General features: G+C 52.3%; 2 protein-coding genes across 2 annotated transcripts; one reads left to right on the top strand and one right to left on the bottom strand.

Moving 5' to 3' along the window:
* Positions 1-1,817: 1,817 nt before the first annotated feature.
* AIPL1 (aryl hydrocarbon receptor interacting protein like 1) lies at positions 1,818-20,723 on the bottom strand. Its single transcript, XM_043903484.1, has 7 exons — positions 20,719-20,723; positions 10,938-11,077; positions 10,008-10,187; positions 4,825-5,013; positions 3,621-3,797; positions 3,373-3,514; positions 1,818-2,065 (listed from the first exon to the last, which is right to left on the bottom strand). The coding sequence occupies exons 2-7, from the start codon at positions 11,031-11,033 to the stop codon at positions 1,863-1,865; spliced, it is 987 nt and encodes a 328-aa protein (XP_043759419.1). The 5' UTR covers positions 11,034-11,077; positions 20,719-20,723; the 3' UTR covers positions 1,818-1,862.
* Positions 16,761-21,379, top strand: PIMREG (PICALM interacting mitotic regulator). The gene is made up of 6 exons (XM_043903485.1): positions 16,761-16,834; positions 17,367-17,696; positions 18,790-19,085; positions 19,579-19,674; positions 20,284-20,333; positions 20,712-21,379. Exons 2-5 carry the CDS (start codon positions 17,403-17,405, stop codon positions 20,315-20,317), a joined length of 720 nt encoding a protein of 239 aa, XP_043759420.1. The 5' UTR covers positions 16,761-16,834; positions 17,367-17,402; the 3' UTR covers positions 20,318-20,333; positions 20,712-21,379.
* The last annotated feature ends 774 nt before the right edge of the window (positions 21,380-22,153 follow it).

The following is a 22,153-nucleotide window of genomic DNA, read 5'->3' as shown; positions in this document are numbered from 1 at the left end:
ACAAGACAGGAGGCTAGGAAGCCTGCAGGCCACAGTGTGCGTCCTCAAATAATGCCTCTGCCAGGCTCTTCATCTGTTCTGAGCCGCCTCTGAGATCCAGATCCCACCCAGGCCTTTCTTCCAGCGCAGTCAGGAGCTGGTGAAGGTCCCTTCTGCTCCCATCTCCCAGCCCCCGCCCTCCTCCTCCCTCTCTAGCTCAGAGCCTTCTTTCCAGCCTAGGACGTTCCTTCCTTCCATCTTCTGCAGGTCATGATGTCCCCTTCCTCTGACTGCCGCTAACATCTCCACCTGGTTTTCGGACAATACACCTGGCAGCCCATCAGACACTGAGCCTGAATCAACCAAAAATCGGTCAACCTTTTTCCTCCACAGTGGGAGGACTTAAACCTCAAATCTTCCCAGTGCCACAAAAGGGAAGAAAAGGAAAAAAACTTCCCACGTTAAGATAGACACTGCCACTCCTGAAACCAGGAATATCCTCATTTTACTGTCTGAGCCACCTGGGAAGCCCTCTGGTGGTCCAGGGGTCCTGAATTCAGAACCACAGAAAAATGCAATCACATTGCACAGCCATATTCATGTAATTGATGTCTATTGATTTGCAAAATTGAGAGTCAACCAGTGGACAAAGCACAGAAGACTTAATTTGGTGACAAAATGGAGATGTTAACAGCCAAGATGATGGGAGAGTAAAGGTACATCGGATCGGTGAGGGAAGAAGTGGGAGATAGGACGGGAGGTTGCAGCACTGCCACCCTCATCCTACACACGGGAGAGTCCCTGCAGCCCAGTAGAGAGCTCTAGACGAAGTGTACCAAGTTACAAAAGTAACCAAAGAACTAGCAATGTAACTCCCCAAAATTAGAAGGAGAAGGAAAGGTGATGCTCTTCATCCAAGAGCATCAAAGCATTCAATTCTCACTTTTCACTAACGTGGGGAAACTGATTTATACATATTATTCAGAGCCAGAGAAAACTACCAAAATAGCGAAAAAACAAAAACAAAAAACGGGGTCCATTAAAATTGCTGGCTCTAAGGGATGGGGGAGTTTGGGCAGGAAATTTCAATTTTATTCATAAGCTCTTCTGTGCCCTTGGGTGTTTTTTGTTTTGTTTTTTTTTTTAACCCTGGTCATGTGTCAGTAAAAAATGTTGTTTGCCATATCAGTCAACATAGGTTGGTGCAACCAGCAGACACTACTACCGCCTGAACAGTGAGCCCTGAAGGAACTAAAGATGGAGGCAAACGGACTGCGGACTGCCGAGCCCTCAGCACGGCAGCCGACCCCAGTATGCACCCACAGGGGATTCAGGGTGGAGAAAAGCAGGATACTGCGCCTGTGTGATTAAGGTGCATCTCGAAGGAATGATTTTACTAAGTCCAGACTCTTGCATATACATATGTATACTCTCCTATACATAGAAAAGTGCTAAACTTGTTAACTTGGGATATCTGACTTTCTTTAGTTAACATTAGTCTTTTGAAGTTCCCAGTACCTGGTCTTTGTTGCAGATGCTCATGTATCTTGGCTCCTCCCTTAGCTCTTAGGAGCAGTCCCTCAAGCTATCTGAGAGGCTGTCTTCTGGCGCGTGGGTCTTTAGAAATTCCGCTGAATATGACACAATTCTCAACTTCTAGGTTGTGCATTTTTTGTCAGTTGACACGCATTATTTTGATTTTTTAAATTAATTTAAACGTTGAAAACTGACACCAAAATCCTGACCGACTGGACCAGAAATGTCCAGTACCCTGCTGTTGGACTGAGCGTGCAGGGGGACAGTGAGACGGCGGGATGGGGAGGGTGGAGGTGAGGGGACGGGTGGAGGTGGGGGGCGGAGGCAAGAGGCTTGGCGCCTGCGCACTAGCCCAGCATGTTCCGGCAGCGCAGTCGCTCCTCCTCGCGTTTCTCCTCCAGGCGGTTCTCCAGCAGCCTCAGCTCCCTCTGCACCGCCTTCTTCATGGACGGCTCCAGCTCCAGCACTTTCTCCAGGTCCGCCTTGGCCTCCGCCTCATTCCACACCTCGGCGTGAGCCCGGGCCCGCACATAGTAGGCCTTCACGATGCCTGTGGGGAAGATCCTGCTGTATCCGCCGCCTGGCCCGGGAGGCAGCCCTCACCCGACACGCGACACGCGGCTGGGCTTCACCAGCTAGCGCAACCTTTAACGTTGGCCATGATGACCCTTAACCTCTCTGCACCTCCGGAGCCCGGCCCCTCCACTATAAAATACGGAGGACTATAATAATCGCAGTACCCACTCCCCTCCCACGGACCCTTCCAAGACCGGGTAACTAATTTTATATTCACAACTTTTTAAGTCTTTTCTTATAGAGGCTCCCCAAATGATACAAGCTCCAGGTCCTATCCCTAAACCTGACTCTTACGGTCGTTATGAGAATTAAATGAAAGAAATGCAGAGAAGTGTGTGGCGCAAGGTAAGTGATCCTGTAACATTCTTCAAACATCGTCTTCACAAATATCGCCATATCCCCCCATCACAGATACTCAGTTCAGTTCAGTTCAATCGCTCAGCCGTGTCCGACTCTTTGCGACCCCATGGACTGCAGCACCCAGGCTTCCCTGTCCATCACCAACTGCCGGAGTTTACTCAAACTCATATCCATTGAGTCGGTGATGTCATCCAACCGTCTCATCCTCTGTCGTCCCCTTCTCCTCCTGCCTTAAACCTTTCCCAGCATCAGGATCTTTTCAAATGAGTCAGCTCTTCGCATCAGGTGGCCAAAGTATTGGAGTTTCAGCTTCAACAACTGTCCTTCCAATAAACATTCAGGACTGATTTTCTTTAGGATGGACTGGTTGGATCTCCTTGCAGTCCAAGGGACTCTCAAGAGTCTTCTCCAACACCACAGTTCAAAAGCATCATTTCTTCGGTGCTCGCTCAGTTCAGTTCAGTTCAGTCGCTCAGTCGTGTCTGACTCTTTGCGACCCCATGAACCGCAGCACGCCAGGCCTCCCTGTCTATCACCAACTCCTGGAGTTTACTAGGATGTACTTAATATTGTTCTCTATACTGATTGCCCCCCCCCCCTTTTAAAACCCATTGACTGACCCACACAGGTTTGGTGACTTTTATTTGTCCTAATTCACCGTAAAATAAAATAACCTCCCACAACACCACAAAGCACAACCGTTCATCCATCACCTGTGACACCGTTCGGCTTGGGGAAACCCTGCTGGGTGGAATATTTGAAGTCTTGACAGGGTCAGGAGAGACTAGTCAGAGAGACTAGGAAGGTCTGTGCATGTGACTTTGGACCCGCGGGCGGGATTGGACCCCTGCCCCGCCCACACCACCTAGCCCACCTTGCCCCGCCCACACCGCCCCGCCCATCTCGCCCCGCCCCACCCACCTGGGTGGTGCCGGAGGATGTCACTCGTGTGTTCCAGCACCTCGTAGTACTCCTCCTTCTTCAGCAGACACTGGCAGTAGTTCAGGATCAGGGTGTTGATCATCTTCTCCAGCTTCAGCCACTGCACCTCCCAGGGCTTCTCCTGTCGGGTGGAGAAAGCTATGCTTCCGCCGCGCCCCGACCCTTCCCCACCACGGCCATGGCGGGCGCACCCCACTTCCCATCCCCACTGGCAGGCAGCCTCCCACCTTGGTCTGCAGGTTCCTCAAGCAGACGATGGCTTCCTGGTACTTGCTGGAGGCCTCCTCGTAGCGGCCCAGCTTGAAGAGCCGGTTTCCTTCTCCATGGAGGATGGGCACCGCCTGCATCTTCTCATGGTTATTCAGGTTCCAGGTCTCCCTCTGGTACTGGCTCGGGGACTCTACCTGCTCCAAGAGCTGCAGGTCAGTGACGCAGGGACCCTGGGTGCCCGCAGCCCAGTAGGGCAGGCCCTTTCCCCTGCAGGGGACCGGAGACAGTGGACCCAGAACACCTCGATAAAGTCAGCTCTGCATTTTCCCCAGTGAGGACTGGTGGGCAGAACCATGCTTGCTGGCCAAACACAGGCAAACAGGGAAAGGAAGCAAGTGCCGTCTCCCCACCACCATGGCTTTACCCTAAATCAGAGCCTTTGTGCAAAGTAAGAAAAGGTAATTTGTCAACACACTTTACTGATAATATTCAGAAAATTGCCATGACACTCATTTTGTTAGAACAAGACACTTTATTGCCATCTACTGGAAAATCATCATTATAAAATCACAAATATATATTGTCTCTAATGAGCACCTTAGAGGCGATGCCCTTGTGCAGTGCACAAGCTGTGCAACTGTTCAAGCAGACCCTGAAAAGGCCCCTTGTTGATGCATTTCTCTTGTTTATTTGTACTCACCATGTAACCCTCAGGCTGAACCTCAGCCTTGGCCATTAGCCGAGTCCTGCTCTGGTTTGATGCTCTCCCACCACCCCACAGACAGGGGCCATCAGTCACACTGAGGTCCGAGGGAGACGGTATGGATGGTTCCATGCAGTTCTCCTGCTATTGGAGAACCAGATCGGAACCCACAAACCACAGGGACTGGAGGCTGAGGATGTAATTCTAAGCTTTTGAGGGGAAAAGGAAGTAGATAACCAATAGAAATAAAATGCCTCCAAAAAGAAAAAGAATAACATTTTTTAAATGGGTCTCAAAGGGGATTTTCCTTTGGAAAAGGCAAAGGATGGTTTTTTGGTGGAGTGGGAGGGTCCAATTCCAGTTCTCCCGTGGTTTAGGAACCCTGTCTGGTTTTCTAAAGAGAATCTGGGTGATGTCCAGTGACCCGTGGGACTGGGCTCCCTTGATGCCCACTGGCCCCAGTTGTTCTCTGATGTGGGGACCGTCCCTACCCCACCTCCCACACCCCAGGGTCACACCTGCAGCAACTCGATTATGAAGATCAGTGGCTGAGGCTCCTTCTGCAGCTCATCCAGATCCTCGTAGCCCAGCGTGTGGTAAGCGAACATGTTGGCCAAGCCACATGTGTGCACGTGCCACTCCGTGGGGTCCTTACCCTCCGCCATCTGCCGCAGGCTCCGGGACAGGATGGGGTAGACCCCTGTGTGCTGTGGGGAAAGGTGGGCGGATGGGATCAGGCTGTCTGCTCAGAGCCAGCTGGGCCACAAAGAGCCCATTCTGGGCATCCCCCAGAGTAGAACCCCTACCCCCCCACACACACACTTGTCCCATGGCTGTTACTACTCATCTAATCACTGCACCTACCTGTATGCAGAATGCTCTACACCTGTTAGTACTTTTAATCCTTAAGATGACCCAATGAGAGGGGCACTATTATTCTCCGTATTTTATAGATGTGGGAACTAGAGCCCAGAGAGGGTAGGTGATTTGTTTAAGGTCACACAGCTAGCAAATGACAGAGTCAGGATTCAAACCCAGCTCCGGGGTCCCTGCTGTAGCCACAATGCTAGGTTGCTCTTGCCAGCCCTTGTGGTCGACTCTAACAGGTTTCTCTCCCAAGGAAACCCTGAGTCCATGGAGCCTGTGACTCACAGGGGAGCATGGAAGGTAGTGGAAGGACCAAGGTTCCACGTCCTTGAAGGCCAGGTTGGTGTCCTGATGGCACTGCTGATTGGCAGCGAGCCTGGATCACTGCAGCCCCCCGAGTTCCTGCCCCCTGGGTTGCACCAGTCTGTACTGGGGCTGTTGCAGGGGTTAAATGAGATGGTGCTGAGGTAAGGCCAGCTCATCACAACCTCACCCAGCATAGGAACTGGGGTGGCCACCCTTAGGGGGTGGAGATGGGCTAGGAAAATCAGCTGCTTGTCCTCAGTGAGGACAGAGCTAGGATGCCCCACAGACGAGCTCCAAGAACTGCTCTCCTGGGGCCGGGTCCTCAGATGGCCCATCTCAGCCTCCCGCATGGCAACTCCAGTAAAGACACACCCCAGGAAAGTGAAGGGGCAGGAACGGTTCAGCTTGGTCTCCAAGCCACCAGTAAGAGGATGAAGGTCACCCCGCCCCGCCCCCCATCAGCCAGGATTAACCCAGAGTAGCTTCGGCGTCCTCATGAGCAAGATGACCAGATGGCAGTTAAGCCTGTTGAGATTAAGCCTGGATGAAGAGAGGGAGGGGCCCCCGAGGAACAGCTTGCTGCAGGGAAGGCTCACTCCCGGCCCACGCACAGCAGCCGCCAGCTCCCTAGAAAGTCAGCAGGTTAGTGCCAACCATGAGGCTGCTTGGACATGACCGCAGACCAAGGCTGGGACCTCAGACCAGTACCACTCTAGTGCCACCAGGATGCTAGTCAGCATGCTGGGCTGTGGGATGCCACCAGGAGTGGGCAGAAATCCCAGGAAAAATATAGAGGCCAGAACTCCATGGCTCCACATCCGTCTCTGCAGCACCTCCACTGAGATTGGCCCAGGGCACCCCAGGACCAGGCCCCTCTCTGGGACTTCAAGGCCAGAGCCTGGTTCTGTCTGAGGGGCTCTGTCTATTACTATCTGGAGATTACAAGCTAGCACTCCGGAGTCCACATTCAACTCCCAGATTGATTTCATTTCGTCCTTCACATGGTGGGGTTTTTGTGTTAATGAGTCGCCAACACTTAAGCATTGAGAGAGTTCACAGACTAATGAAAATTTCTGGTTTGTGTCCAGAACTCAGACTATCCGGCCACACCAGACCTGCCCCTTCACACAGCAGCCATCTAGTTGGAGATAAGGAGAATCTGCCCCTGTGAATGGAGCAGATAACCTTCAGTCACCCAGGGGCCCTGGCCCCTGTGGAATTTGCATTTGTAACCCCTGGCCTTGGGTTTCCCAGGCAGCTCAGTGGTAAAAAATGCACCTGCCAATGCAGGAGACTCAAGAGACGTGAGTTCAAACCCTGGGTCAGGAAGATCTCCTGGAGTAGGGAATGGCAATGCTCCAGTATTCTTGCCTGGAAAATTCCATGGACAGAGGAGCCTGGTGGGTTACAGTCCATAGGGTTGCAAAGAGTTGAACGTGACTGAGCAACTGAGCACACACACACACACACACACACACTCACACATACACTCACACTCACATACAACCTCTGGCCTCACTGGACTGGGCGCCAGCAGCAAATTCAGCATAGAGGCCAGTGCGCTCCCTGGGTGGAAGGGGGAGGCACTGCAATTCAGGGCAGAAGCTCCCAGAGCCCCTGACCGCCCCTGCCTCTTCACGCTTCCTGGCCTGGATGCTACCTCACTCCCCACTTCTAAGCCTGGTGAACTCCTATTCATCCTTCAACACCCAGATCAATGTCATTTTCTTCAAGAAGTTCCTGCTATGATCCTCAAGCAGTTAGTCACCCCCTTCCCGTGGCTCTAAATCCCTCTGTCCTCACTAATTTATATTGTGGTGCCACCTGCCCTGCAGTGTAATTGCCTAGGTGTCTGCTCCTTGTCCAGAATTCAAGTTCCTTGAGAGATGGGGACTTTGCCTGTTTCGTTCCTAACACCTAGCACAGGCCAAACCTGGTGCCCACTGAATGTTTTCAGATAGACAGTCATACAGATAGATGATGGCTGGATGCTTAGTCATGAAAGAATGGATTATGAATAACTGGTTGAAGGGAGGGATGGATGAATTGATGCCTGAGTGAATGGATAGAAAAGTGGATAAAAGATGAACACGTAGGTGAGCACATAACTCTAGGCTGCCCCAGTGGCTCCGTGGTATAGAGAAGCCACCTGCCCATGCAGGAGACGCAGGTTCAATCCCCGGGTTGGGAAGATCTCCTGGAGGAGGAAATGGCAACCCACTCCAGTGTTCTTGCCTGGGAAATTCCATGAACAGAGGAGCCTGGAGGGCTACAGTCCATGGGGTCACAAGAGTCAGACACTTCGTAGTGAGTAAACAACAGTTACAACAAAATAACTCTGGGAAGTGTGTGTGTGTGTGTATACACGTGTATGTGGGCATGTGAAATCATAGTGGCTGTGAACTGGGAAGAGATGGGGGGGTGGGGTTATTGGAAAAACCAATAATCTTTGTGGCGTAAAAATGACCAGCCTGTGAGATGGGCACTCATGTGCATGATGTAGCCAAAAGAACACAGGCCCCACAGGGAACCAAGAACCATGCCCACATTATAGGAATAACAGCAGTTTGTGGTTCTGCAAACAACAGATCAATCAAACAATCAAGAATTTATTGACAGCTCTCTGCACTCTACACTCCTACATTAGCAAACATGCATTCTGTGGAGAAGGAGCCCTTGTTGGTGACCAAGCTTGTCTAACATATGGCCTAAATGACAAGCACATATGGGTCTAAAAAAAGTACAGGAGCTTTGTAAGCAAAGTCAATAAATACCATCTTAAACTAACTGAAACCACTAAAAAAGCCGATTTTCTGAAGACTTGTTAAAAATAAGCCATCTTTTAGAAATTAAAACATCAGGATAAAGATGCTCAACTAATATTTGCTAGTGTGAAAGTGAAAGTGTTAGTTGCTCAGTCCTGTCTGACTCTTGGTGACCCCGTGGACTGTAGCCCTCCAGGCTCCTCTGTCCATGGGATTCTCCAGGCAAGAATACTGGAATGGGTTGCCATTTCCTCCTCCAGGGGATCTTCCCAACCCAGGGATCAAATCTGAGTCTCCCGTATCTCCTGCATTGGCAGGTGGTTTCTTTACCATCTGAGCCACCTGGAATATTTGCTGTGATGAAGAAATGAATAATTCCTTGATTGGGACCTCTAGTGGTAGAGAACGGCATTGCAGCCTGTCTAATAACCATAGCAGCCAAAAGGGGATACTGTACAAAGTGGGAACCAGGGATCCATCCCTGATCCTGTTTCCGAGATGGTTTGACCCAGAGCAAGCTACTTTCCTTCTCTGAGTCTTATACCTCATCATCAGTGAAACAAGGGAGTTAGTCTCTAAAATTCTTCTTAGTCAAAATAATAGCTCCCACTTCTCAATTGCCCCATACCATGGTTTGCCCTAGTATATGTAATATCATGTAATCCTTTCAACCGCCCCCTAAAATGAGGATTTGTTAATTTCTAAATGAGGAAATAGAGTGCTAGCAGGGAAAAGGGGCTTCCCCAGGGTCACACAGTGTCTCTCGCATTGCAGGCGAATTCTTTACCCTCTAAGCCACCAGGGAAGCCCAAAATGTGAACAGTTACTGGATATTAGATATCACTAAGAAATTGTTGAGTTTAAAAAAATATGATAAGGATATTGAGGTTATATTTTTAATACCTTTCTTTTTAGAGAAAGATACAAATTATAGTATTTACAGATGAAACAACACGGTGTCTGAAATGTGCTCTAACCATGTGGGATAAGGAAGGAAAGTGGATGGGCTTAGATGAAATAAGACTGGCCATGGATTGATGGTGCCCGGCATAGGATGATGCATATTTGGAATTTGATTATACTTTTTGATGACTTTTGTATAAGTTTGAAAGTTTCCACAAGAAATGTTTGTTTAAAGGTAAGTCAGCTTTGCCATTTCTTATTTGGGTCACAGGTCAAGAAGACTGCCTTCTCCAGGTGATTGTTAAGAGTGCCTACATGAGAAAACAAGTTTGTAATGTCAGTAGGAATGGAGAGGAGGGCAGAAAAGTGACCTGTGGCCAAAAATCTCCAGTATCCAATAATCCTGCACACAAGTGAGGGCTGTGAGGTGGGCCCTGCTTCTGTATCCTACCAGCCAGCCTTGACACCGACTGTCATTTTAGCAGCACCTGTTCTTATGGGGGAATCCATCTCCACCTTTGGACTTCCCAGGTGGCTCAGTGGTAAAGAACCCACCTGCCAATGTGGGAGACTCGGGTTTGATCCCTGGGTCAAGAAGATCCCCTGGAGAAGGAAATGGCAACCCACTCCAGTATTCTTGCCTGGGAAATCCATGGACAGAGGAGGCTGACGGGCTCATGGAGTTCATGGGGTTGCAAAAGAGTCGGACACGACTGAGCAACTAAACAACAACCACCTTCATCTTTACGGTGGCTGAGAAGGAGCAGGCAGAGGTCTCCCGGAAGAGTGTCATTTCACCCTCACTTTCCTGAGACACAGCCGGCATGCACAGTGCGGGTGGATGGGTGGGGCCTACTTACAATGGTGTCGCACCAGAACTCGGCCACCTCGCTGACCCGCATGGACGTCAGCAAGATCTCCCAGACCTCCAGCTTGAACATGTTCCCGATGATGATGTGCATGGGATGGCCCACCTGCTTACTGTCATCTATCACCGTCCGCTCCTCATCACATTTCATGGTTCGGAAATGAAAGGTCACCTGGTCACCAAGAGAGTGGACCCTGATCAATACCCACCTCCTAAGGCCTCCCAGCAGCCACCCATGTCTCCGATTCCCTGGGCCATCCTCGCTCAACTCCCACCAGCACCCCTACCCAGCCGGTGCTCCGCCTCCTAAAGGACCCCATCCCACTCTAGACAGCTCTGCAGGTCAGGAGGTCCTTCCTTCAAAACACTCCAGATCTGAGGCCACTGACCCAGACATTCCATCATCCAGGAAGCCCACCAGAGACTCCCGGACAAACACCCTAACCCTGAATGCCCTTCCTTCTCACTCAACATTCGGACTTCAGAAAATTCCCAAACCCCCACCCTCACTCCATGCTGAAGTTTAATTTGAAAAGTGTCAAAAACACCCGGGGGACTTCTCTAGTGGTCCAGTGGCTAAGACTCCACCCTCCAGTGCAAGGGGTCTGGGTTCAATCCCTGCTCAGGGAACTAGATCCCACATGCAAAAACTAAGAGTTTGCATGCTGCAACTAAGACCCAGTGCTGCCAAATAGATAAATATTAAAAAAAAAACAAAAAAACGGGGAATGGGCATTAATCCAGAGCTACCCAGATGCCCAGGGTGGGGATGAGGGCTGATAATTCCAGGGAGGGCCTCCTGGCCATTTGTTGACAAAACAGAAGAAGGGTGTTTGCAGTGCCCTGTGACCCAGCTAGAATGCAGAAGGCTGCTAGAATGCAGAAGGATTTTTATCTGGCCTTGGGGGTGGGTCCCACTCACTCGGGCTCCAGTGATGAAGTTGGGGAGATCCCCTGTGCCCCCATGCAGAATGGTTTTCTTGATCCCTTCCACGTTCAGGAGCAGAGTGGCGTCCATGGCTCCAGGTGCAGGGAGATGTCCAGCCCGGCCGGGATAATCTGCTATCGGAGGGTACTTAGGGCTGAGAAGCGGGGATTTGCCCTGCTGGGGGGGGGAGGTGTGAAGAAGAGGAATGAGGTGGGGCCACTCCTGGTAGCCTGGGTTCTGCCCCAGCCTCTGCTTCTAGCAGTGAGGCAGGGATCCTGCCTGACATCCACCGGTACCGCCTCAGCTTCCGTTCTGTCCCCCCGACCCCAAGAAGGAGGGAAGACAGATGGAGCTTTCTTAAAGAAAACAGGGACTCAAGAGTGAGCAGGAGAGAGGCCACAGGCCAGGAGGAAAGGACAGGGGGCCAGAAACCCCCTTTGCCCTGTCTGAACCTGGGACCCTATCTCAGACTCTTGGTCTCTTTGGAGCCCAGGTCGGGGCCTTGCAGCCTTTGCCGTCCTACTTCCCCCTTCCCTGTCACCCTCTCCTCCCCGAGATCTGCCCACCAGAGGGTGTAACATAAGTGGCCAGAGGGGAGGGCAGGCAGGCTCCTGGCCGGTGTGCTGTTCTTGGTCGCTCAGTTGTGTCTGACTCCGCGACGCTATGGACTGTAGCCCGCCAGGCTCCTCTGTCCATGCGGATTCTCCAGGCAAGAATACTGACGTGGACTGCCATTTCCTCCTCCAGGGGATCTTCCCAACCCAGGAATCGAACCCAGATCTCCCGCATGGCAGGCGGGTTCTTTACCTTCTGAGCCACCAGGCTTGGGAGAGCCCTAAAAGGGAAGGGGGCCAGGATTGGAGGAAGCTGAGGCACCCCACCAGCCCCGCTCCTGTCTCCTCTACAAGGTCTGGCTGGGGGCAGTGGGCCCTCTCATTGGGAACTTCTCAGCCTCGAGCCCTGGAACCCGGACAGAGCTTATTCCCAGCATTTAGGGTTTAAAAGTGAGAAATGATGTGAAGGCATGGTGTTTGGCGCCACCTTGTGGTCAACTTAAGTTGTCATGCTCTGGCTCCCTGAGGCCTTGAGTGAGGGTGAGAGGACCCAGAGCAGCAAAAAGCTTTCTCTTCTTGACCAGAGGCTGACAGGTTACAGGAAGAAGGGACTCGGGATCCTGCCACAGGGAGAGATGAGAACATGGCACTAGAAGCCCAAGAGCCGCGTTCAGAGGGTTGATTCTCTTATTCTCTGACCATGTGGCCTTGGGTATCGCCCTTACTGTCTCCTTTTTTCCCAAATGGGAAAATCAACCTCTCCTGCCTCCTTCTCTCTGAAATTAAGAAGCCTCCCCCTAGAGAGTGAGTGGGACCCAAAAAACCCAGCACCCCTAAAAGTTTTGACTGCCGTGAGAAACCACTGGCTTACAGGAGGCCAAACCTTGGGCCAACAGGTCTGGGCCATGAACCCAGCCTGGGGCAGCCCAGTCACCCCTGCAGGACCCGTCCCTGAGTGCTCAGAACCTCCCCCTCCTCCCGTGGGTCCAGCTCCATCCTTCTCTAGGGGCAGGAGTTAAGGTGGGGTGGGGGTAAAGCAGTGGCCCTTCTTTTAGTTCCATTCTTTCTGCAGCTACACAGCAACCTAAAGCAGTCCACCTGCAAAGGAGGTAAGACGGGTATTTAGATGGTAAAACTACAAAGGAAAATCAAGGAGATTTTACCGTAAAAGTCAAGGGAGGGAGGACAGAGAACCGGGGCAGGGTGTTGCTTCTGGGGCCTCAGCAGCGTTGCTTCTTCACCCAGCTGATGGTTACATGGGGGTGGGGTTTAGAAGTATTCGTGCTACTAGGCTTTACATTTTAGGCATTTTCTGTCCCTGATATCACTCACAACAGGAGAAAAAGTTCTAACTGGCTCTCACACTGCTCATTCCCTCTGTTTCAGCTGTTTTGCAGAGAGTCAAAAGGCACACACGAGGACCTCCCCATTGTCCAGTGGCGGGGACTCCACACTTCCACTTCAGGGGGCACAAGTTTGATCCCTTGAGAAACTAAGAGCATGCATGCCAAGCAACACAGTCGGAAAAAAAGGCACACACTGTTGGCTACAAGACCTAGGGGTCCAACTCACAGGTTTGGCCCATGGTTGGTCAGACCGGGGGATGCAAGGGGAAGGGGGTGTTGAAGCTGATGCCAGAGGTTTCAGTTTCACTGCTGAAAAGGAAGAGATGCTCAGGCCATAGCCTCTAGATGGACCTCAGTCACTGCTTGACCCCCAAACTAACTTCCAAATGAGCTTCATAAAAACAGAACTCTAATAATCCCAGTTCCCTCTGAAAATTCAGCAAAGGCTTCCTACTGCCATCAGGATAAATTCTAAGCTCCTTCCCCAGCCAATGGGATCCTGCCAGCCCTGCTTCTTGCCACCCAGCCCGTAGCCTCTCCATCTTGCTTGATCTTCCTCTGCTCCTGGAACTTGGTGGTACTCTGGCCTCCTGAAATAGACCCCTCTGTTGGAAAACCTCTTCCATTTTGCCCCCCTAACTCTTCAGCTAAAACATCATATGCTAAGGGAAACCTGCCCCGACCCCCAATTCCTTTTATATCTTCTCATCATCCCCTAGCATCTCACATTCATGACATTTAGTAGTTTAACATCTGCTTCTTCCAACGCACTGGCAGTTCCAGGAGGTCAAGTTTACTGGAGAAAGTTTTCTGTTGGACAGGGAGCCCTCAGGGCAAGGCAAGGCTGGAGCTCCTTCTCTTCCTCCAACCTCCTCCCCAAGGGTCATGGATGGAGCTGGACCTAGAAAACCTCAGCCTGGGACCACGGACTGGCTTTTACTTCTTGCAGGGAGGACCAAGAGCCTCTCCTTTCCTGGGAGCCTGCTCCTCTCCGTACATCTTCCTTCCCACTCCTACGCTCCACCCTCCTTGAAAGGCAATGAGAGCGGCTCCTCATTCAGAAGAAATTGTTTCTTCCTTCTCTCGTTGCCATGGAGACTGCTCTGCTTCACCTGCCCTGTCAGTCACGGAGCTGAGGGAGGAGGACCAAAAGTTCCAAGCAGGAAGGGCCTCTGGGGCATCATCGCCTCCATCCTGACACTTGATGAGGCCATGGAATCCAAGGTTAGGAATTCAGGTTTCAGAGTCAGATCTCCAGGATTTAAGTTGCAGCCCCACTCTCTGTTCCATCTTGGGCAAGACACCTCACCTGTCAGAATCTCAGTTTTGTCATGTATAATGGGAATAAAAATAGCTCCTACTTCATAGTGTTGCTGTGAGGATTAAGGAAGAATAAGAAAAGGAAATGCACTTAGCACACACATGTAAGGGCTCGACATATATAAGCTATTGTATCAATGCCCGTGATGTACGTGCCAGGCACTGGGACAGGCAGACAGGCGTGGATGGACAATGGTGAAAGATAATCCAATTTGAGAGGTTTTGTTTCGAAGTGCGTCATCTTCCCTGAGTCTTTCCCACACATTCAACTTAGTTTCCAGAAAAATAATAACTCTTTCTTTTCCCTTTCATCTTTCACTGGAAGAGGACATGAATGAAAGTTGCTAATTACAATAACAAATTCAACAAACATACCAGAAATGTGGGAACAAACACTTCAGATGCTTAGGAAACAACTCAACTGGGGAAGAAGTTGAACATGCAAAACAGATCAGTGTTTTTCAAACCACAGCTCAGAACTCTTAGTGAGCCTCTGAAAAATGAACACAGCAAGTTGTCACCAGCATTTTCAAAAAATGAAATACAGAATAGAAGTTATGTCAAAGCACCTCACACATTGTCAAATATTGTTTCAGGAAGCTTTTGTTTCAGTTACACATAGGTGTGTGTACTAGGGGGGTCTCACCTGGGTCCTGGGCCCCCCAAACATGATGTTCTTTGTGCAAAAACATCCCTGCCCCCAAATACACACATACACACACACACACACATATCCTTTGCTTGGTGAACTCATTCTGTAGGTCTCAGCTTTAAGTGACATAGTTTTTGTGTTATAATTCTCTTTGATGAATTGAAGATTGGTTACTTGACTCATCCATGTCCATCTCTCCCACACACAACAGGTTTGAGCTAGTTCACCAAGTTAGTTTACCTGTTTCACTCACCTTTGTGGATCATTGTCAGCACAGAGCTTAATCTATCAGACACAAGTAAATAATTGGAAGGACAGGTGAGGGGAATGAGGAAGGAGAAAAGGGGGGTTGAGAGGCACCAGCGTGACCTTGTTGGAGCATGTTGGTTTAAGGTGCCCACAGCACCCAGGAGGAGGAGGAGGTGAGCCAGGTGCCAGTTGGATACAACTGTGGGGAGAGGGGCAGGCTGAGGACAGGCCGTGTGCTATGCTGGAGAGGCTCATGGACTCTGGTCCCAGGGTGACAGAGTGAATCCTTGCTGCATATAAATGGGAAAACTGAGGTCCCTCCTGACCTCCCCACACCTCCATTTCCTCATCTAGTCCTAGGCTGCAGCGAGGGGCTCTGGAGTCCCTCCTGTAAAGTGCTGGGGACATTAGTGCCTGGTGCACACTGCCTGCATGCGTGTGCTCAGCCGTGTCCAACCCTGTGCTGTGCTTAGCCACTCAGTCGTGTCCCACTCTTGCGACCCCATAAACTATAGCCTGCCAGGCTCTTCTGTCCATGGGATTCTCCAGGCAGGAACACTGGAGTGGGTTGCCATTTCCTTCTCCAGTCCAACTCTTTGGGACCCCATAGACTGTAGCCCTCCAGGCTGCTCTGTCCATGGAATTTTCTAGGCAAGAATACTGGAGTGGGTTGCCATTCCCTTCTCCAGGGGATCTTCCTGACCTAGGGATCGAACCCATGTCTCCCTCCTCTCCTGCACTGACAGGCAGATTCTATGGCCAGGTGCATAGTAAGTGACTCCTTTGGATTGGTCTCCTCCCATGGGGAGAGCCCCTTTACCAGAGTGTGGGGGAGATGACCCAGAGGTGAAGAACGGGGTTAAGGACTGACCTTCAAGGGACCCATAAGTTGAAACTCGGGAATTGGGGGGGGTGTGTATGGGGCAGGGGCTAGGTTCCAGGTGAGCAGGGCAGTGAGGAAGGCAGTGGGGAAACGGAGCAGGGACTACTTTGAGGGGGAGGGGACTTTCCAAATGGTGAATTTTTTAGCTTGGATGCTAAAGGGAAGGAGGGAGGCACTCAGCTGGATAAAGGGGATGGTCAGTGGGACAGGGTTGGGGGGCGTACTTGGAATGGGGGTAGGGGCTGGGGGTGCACGCAGTCTGTCCCCTCTTCCAGGATGGGTTTTCCTGGGGGATCCGTGCGGGTGGCAAGTTTGGGGAACTGAAGGGCAGTCTCAGGAAGGCAGAGGGTCACGAGGGAAGTTTGAAACAAAATTTCCACAGCAACCCAAGGCTCCGAGTTCCCAGCCCAGGCTCTTTCTGACAAAACCACTGAGACCTTCAGGCAGGATGGGAGGGACCCTTAGGAGCCGGGGACCCCGCCTCGCCCCGCCCAGTCAGGCCAGCCAGAACCCTTTATAAGTTAAGGATGGGGTCCAGTGGCCAGAGACTGACCGTCAGTAGGTGGCGCCGGGGCTGAGCCGGCGCGGGCTACGGATTCTGCAGGAAACTCGGCCGGGACCCGCAGATACAAAGGGTCCTCTACGCGCGGCTCCCTGCCCAGAGGGCCTCCAGAGGATGAATGGGGATGGCTGGGCCAATCCGAGAGCAGGATTCACAGCCGCTGGCGCAGGGGCCAATCGGATCCCTGGCGTGGCCGCGAGGCGGGGACAGAGCCAATCAGCTGTGAGGACAGGACCAGGGGGGCGGATCCGCGCGGTGTTTCAAATCGACTGGATGGGCGAGGAGCGGCTGTGCTCGTCGTCTGGTCAGCCTTGGGAGCTGTTGGGTGAGTGCGGGCCGAGGCGTGGTGGGGTTCTGTTCAGAAGGGACGGGAGCAGGTGGGACGGGGGACCTCTAGTTAGGACGGGCACGGCATGTGGGGCTTCTGGGTATAGCCGGGTGGACATCGGGATGTCTGGTCAGCCCACCGCCGCGCACCGGGTCAGGGCGAGCTCGTGAAAGAGTCCCTAGACCAGCCTTGGGCCAAGTGTTGAGGCTCAGCGACGGCCGGCAGGTCCTGCCTGCCTCCCTCCCAGCCTGAGGCAGATAACGGGAAGTAGGCTGGGAAGAAAAGACAGTTGATTCAGACACTTACAGCAAGGGACTTGCTGGCCGGCCTTGTCCAGACTCTGCCCTCTCCCAGGCCTCGCTGACCTCACTTCTAGGAAAAATAACTCCTTCCTGCACCCACGATTGACAAGCGCCCCACCCCATGGGCCCCAGGACGGGAATCTCTTCCTTGGTACCCCGTGTCTCACTGGATCCTGGGAGTGGGATGGGGGAATACCTTGCTGATCTCCCATTGATCTCCTCCCCAGGGTCTGTGGGAACAGAACAGACTCTTGGCCAGTCAGATGGCTTCTCGGTGGCCAGCCGTAGGGGTTTCCCTGCGTCGGAGTTCTCTCCAGAACCAGGAGCGGTTGGAGGAGAGTGAGGCCCTGCAGCCTGTAGCCGGCCACCCGGACACCTCCAGCGGGGCCCTGGGCTCCCTGTGCAGACAGTTCCAGAGGCGGCTGCCCCTGAGAGCAGTCAGCCTCAACCTCGGGGTAGGCCCCTCCTGGAAACGCCTGGAAACCCCAGAGCCAGGGCAGCAGGGCCTCCAGGCTGCAGCTCGCTCAGCTAAGAGCACCTTGGGTGCCATGTCCCAGGTAATGCTGACCATGTCCAGGTATGGATGGAGGGATTCCTTGATGCTGAATAATGACTTCCCCCAAAAAGCCCCCAAGAATATAGACTCTGTGAAGACAGGGTTCTTGATTTATTACTGTGTCCCCAGCTCTCTAAGCAACTCCTGGTACACACTAGTGCGTGCATGCTAAGTCACTTCAGTCATGTCTGACTCTTTGTTACGCTATGGACTGTAGCCCGCCAGACTCCTCTGTCCATGGGATTCTCTAGGCAAGAATACTGGAGTGGGTTGCCATGCCCTCCTCCAGGGGACCTTCCCAATCCAGGGATCGAGCCCACGTCTCTTATCTCTTCTGCATTGGCAGGTGGTTTCTTTACCACTAGCGACATCTGGGAAGCCCATGGCACACAGTAGGTGCTCAAGAAATAGCTGAATGAGTGAATGAAAACAGTGTTGTGGAGGAAACAGAACATCACAAGACAAGATGATAGAGCTATACTGTGATAGGAAATTGTATGCAAAGGGCTAATTGTGGGGGAACACCAAAAACAAGCTTAGTCAGTGAAGGCTTCCTGGAGGAAGGGACTCGATGGAATTCGCCCAGGAAAGGGGAGGTATGAGGAGTGTACAAGACAGGTGAAATAGTCCAGAGCCAGGGTTGAGGAGAGCAAGATGCTGAAGAGAACTGGCAGGAACTTAGTCTGGGTATGGCTGGAGGACAGAGAGCAAGGCAGGGCTTGAGAAGGTAGGGTGTGTGCCAAACATGTTTAGAATTATTTCACTGTCTCCTCGGGGTAGGTCTGGTCTCCCCAGGCCTCCCCTTTGAGTCTGGGTCAATCTGTCCAGAAAGAGGGTTTGGATTTAGACCAATGCAGGCTCAATGAGCCAGAATGGTTCTGCTGCTGCCCATGCACTTATCCCTGGGGGCCTGAGCTGGGTCCCTGCCATGGACCTGTGGCCTCATGGATTCATTTGCATCCCTCACCCTGAGCCTAAAGGCTGCCTGGATCTGTAGGACCAGCTGGTGGGCCGAGGGGTTGAGGGATGCCCTGAGGAACCAGGTAGCTCACTCCTGGCTTGTCCACACTGACTTTTCCATGTACCGGTCACAGAAGATCCAGGAGTCCTGCCAAAGTGGCACCAAGTGGCTGGTGGAAACCCAGGTGAAAGCCAGGAGGAGGAAGAGAGGGGCCCAGAAGGGCAGTAGCCCCCCAGCTCGCAGCCTGAGCCAGAGGAGCACCAGGTTATCTGTGGCCGCCCCTGCCCTCTCAACCCTGGATCCCTGGGAGAAAGAGTACCATCACCTCTCTGCCAAGATGGGCCCCCATGCCCACCCTTGGCGACGGTCCAGGAGGGAGGCTGCCTTCCGGAGCCCCTACTCCTCAGCAGAGCGCCTCTGCTCCCCTAGGTAAGTGGGGTAGTGCCTGCCCCTCAAATACTAACTGGTCCCTGGGGGCTGCTGAGCCCCTCCAGGACACCCTGAGCTGAGCCACATCCATGCTCTGGCTCAGCTCTGCACCCCACTATGGGGGACCTGGGGAGGTCCTTCTCTGCCTGAGTTTCCCCACCTGCCAAAGGAAGAAGTTAGCTTAACTCTGAGAGTATCACAGTCACCCAAGCTCCACCAAAAGTTTTTGAAGCCACCTGGCAGGGGCAGGGGGTGGAGGCTCACCTATCTGCAGGATCATCTACCCTTGACAATAGCCTCCAGCTGTTCTCTGCCATCTGCTCCAAGCCTCTCTGATGACACTTCCTGGAATGGGGGTCTGGGGTGGTCAGTTCCAAGTCCACACTGGTCATCTCTGGGGCCTGTACACCAGGTCCCAGTCCTGGGTTAGAATAGGTTCCTGCCACAAGTTTCCAGCTAGTGACTGATACGCGTGGCTTTTCCTTCTGTCCAGCGAGTCTGACAGTGACCTGGAGCCCGTGGGGGCAGGAATCCGGCATCTCCAGAAGGTGTCCCAAGAGCTAGATGAGGCCATCATAGCGGAGGACAGGTGAGCCAGCTTACCATGCTTCAAAGGACATGGCCAGGAAGGTCCCCTGCGAGCCAGGCCACTTTTTCAAGCAGGTCTCTTGTTCAGACTCTGCCCTGCTGTGTGAGTCTAACCATCTCTCTCCCTCTCTGAACCTCTGCCACATGCCTTGGTCTCCTCCTTGATCAAATACTTAGGTTGGGGTGGTAGTTAAGGACACATCTGGATGGATGTGGCCCCCTGGGCCTTGGGCCCCAACATGTGTCCATCACATGTGACCAGGTACCCGGTTCCTGAAAGATCCACCCTTCCACCACTCACTCTCCGTGGTTCCTCTCCACCATGCCCACCCTGGAACTGGGGAAAGCAACGTGGCTGCTATGAAATGCCTGGTCTGTCTGCTTAGGACCCTGTCCTGGGCCTGGAGCTGCCCTAACTAGGGTCATACGTACATGGCTATGATAGGCTCTGAGGCGGGTCCCTGCTGGCGCTGACTACATGCCAAGTGGGCAGTGTACCAGCCACACTGCCAGGTCTGGTCTTGTCTAGCCTGGGTGGGGAGGGTCCCTCAGAGCCTGCAGCACCCAGGACAGACAGCAGCACCTGTCCCCACTGCTTTCCCATCTCTAGTGGCGACATGACTGTTTCTCTCATCCGAGACTGAGGACAGCGCCCTTCAGGTAATGCCTCCTTCCAAGCCTCTTTCTCAGTGTCTTTCTTCTCCTTCCCCCTCCTCCTCCTTCTTCTCTTCCTCCATGAGCTCATAGGCATATCTGGAGGCATGTTAAGGAGCTGAGTCTTTGCTGGAAAAAGATGCAGAGTGTATGGGCCCTGAAGAGCTGAAAGCATGCAAATCCTCTGATCTGCTGGGAGCCAGGGCTGTGGCTGAGCCCATCACTGATGGAGCACACATGGGGGGCACCCCCAATAGCCACAACCACCTTCCAGAACCTCATTTGGGGGGGGCAGTCTCTGGTGTTCCCACTTCCCCTGGGGTGTGAAGGAGCTCTGTCTTGCAGGAAGCAAGCCATAGCTGACCACCATGCCCTCACACCCAGGATCTACACCTCCCGGGAGTTCCTGGAGGATCCAGGAGCTGGTGGTGCCCCTGAGCTGCCACAAACAAGGACGTGACTCACAAGGCCCCAGGTGGGGGCTGCTTGGGGGCCTCTGCTCTCCTGCTTCAGCCACCTCCCGGCCCGCCAGGGACCACCGGTCACAGCCTGCAAGCAACTCAGGGAGATCTCGGAGGGGTGGGGGGAACCATTCATTCTACTTCCCTTTGGGGCTTAGGAACTCAACCCACATATGAGCTTTACAGTTGCGTCGTTTGTAACATGAAGTGCAGATGGCAGGTAATATTTGAGAGCTTGAGCTATGAATCCAGGAGTGGGGTCTACAAAGAGTCAGACCATATTATCACCAGTGCAGGGGCTCTTGAGAACCCAGATCTGAACCTACCCAGAACCCAGAACCCAGAACCTACATCCCACGCAAGAATCCCAGAAGGAGGGATGGGAGAGGTTTCCAGGCCCCAAGATCCTGGGTCCACAGGGACCTATTCTCATTCTCAGCACAGGGCACTGTGAGCATAGAGGGTACACATTATTCAATAGTGATTTCTGCCCTTTGTAAATTATTTAAGAAATCTGTCAATTTATTAGAAAGAAACCAGTGCATGACTTTCCTGGATAACACTGCTTTTTCATAATAAAGACTCTTTCTGTAGTTGGCATCTGTTTGTTATCACCCACCCCGACTCTGAGCCAGCCTGCCCCCAGATCAGGGGGAACACAAGCAATGGGAATGGTCTCTCAGCTTGGTTCAGAGCAAAGCATGTTTTAAAGGCAAATAAGGTTTTTATTTAAGTGACAACATTTGAGAGTTAAAAACCAGCTCACATCAAAATCAAGACCAGTTGTAAAAATCTTTTTAACTTCATAGTGCTGTTTTTGTCTTGTTAGAAATCTCGTATTTTACATTTTCTTTTCTAACGGATTTTTGTACAAGGCAGCCATGAGAAATAGAATAAACCTTTTTCACCACAGAACCATCCACCACAAATAATACTGCGAGTTACACACTTAGGAACAGTCAGACAGACAAGATCAGATGGGCTGCCATCGCCGAGTAAACACACACAAGGACAGCGGGGTCCGAGGGTAGGAGTCCCCACCAGCCCGCCGCCCTACTGTCCCACCGCTCCTTGATGTCACCTGCCTCTCCTTGTGTGATGAGGGTGGGGGACAAACTCTTGAGTTTTTTTTTTCAATCACCCTGTTGGCTTCTCAGCCAGGAGTCAAGGACCCAGGCCATGCCTCGCTGCTTAGACTGAACCCTACTTAGGATTTTTAAGAAAGTTGCCCCATGCCCGGGGTCAGGGGAAGGGGAGGGGACGTTTCTTTTGGTTGAGCCAAAAGAGAATAGGTTTCCAGAGCACTTGGCACCCCAACCCCCCGGGGATTCTGCAGGAAGGTTGGTCATTTAAGGCGGGGTCAAG

The sequence above is a fragment of the Cervus elaphus genome, chromosome 5, assembly GCF_910594005.1.
Source record: "Cervus elaphus chromosome 5, mCerEla1.1, whole genome shotgun sequence".
NCBI lineage: Eukaryota > Metazoa > Chordata > Mammalia > Artiodactyla > Cervidae > Cervus > Cervus elaphus.
This window is presented reverse-complemented; position numbering and strand designations above follow the sequence as displayed.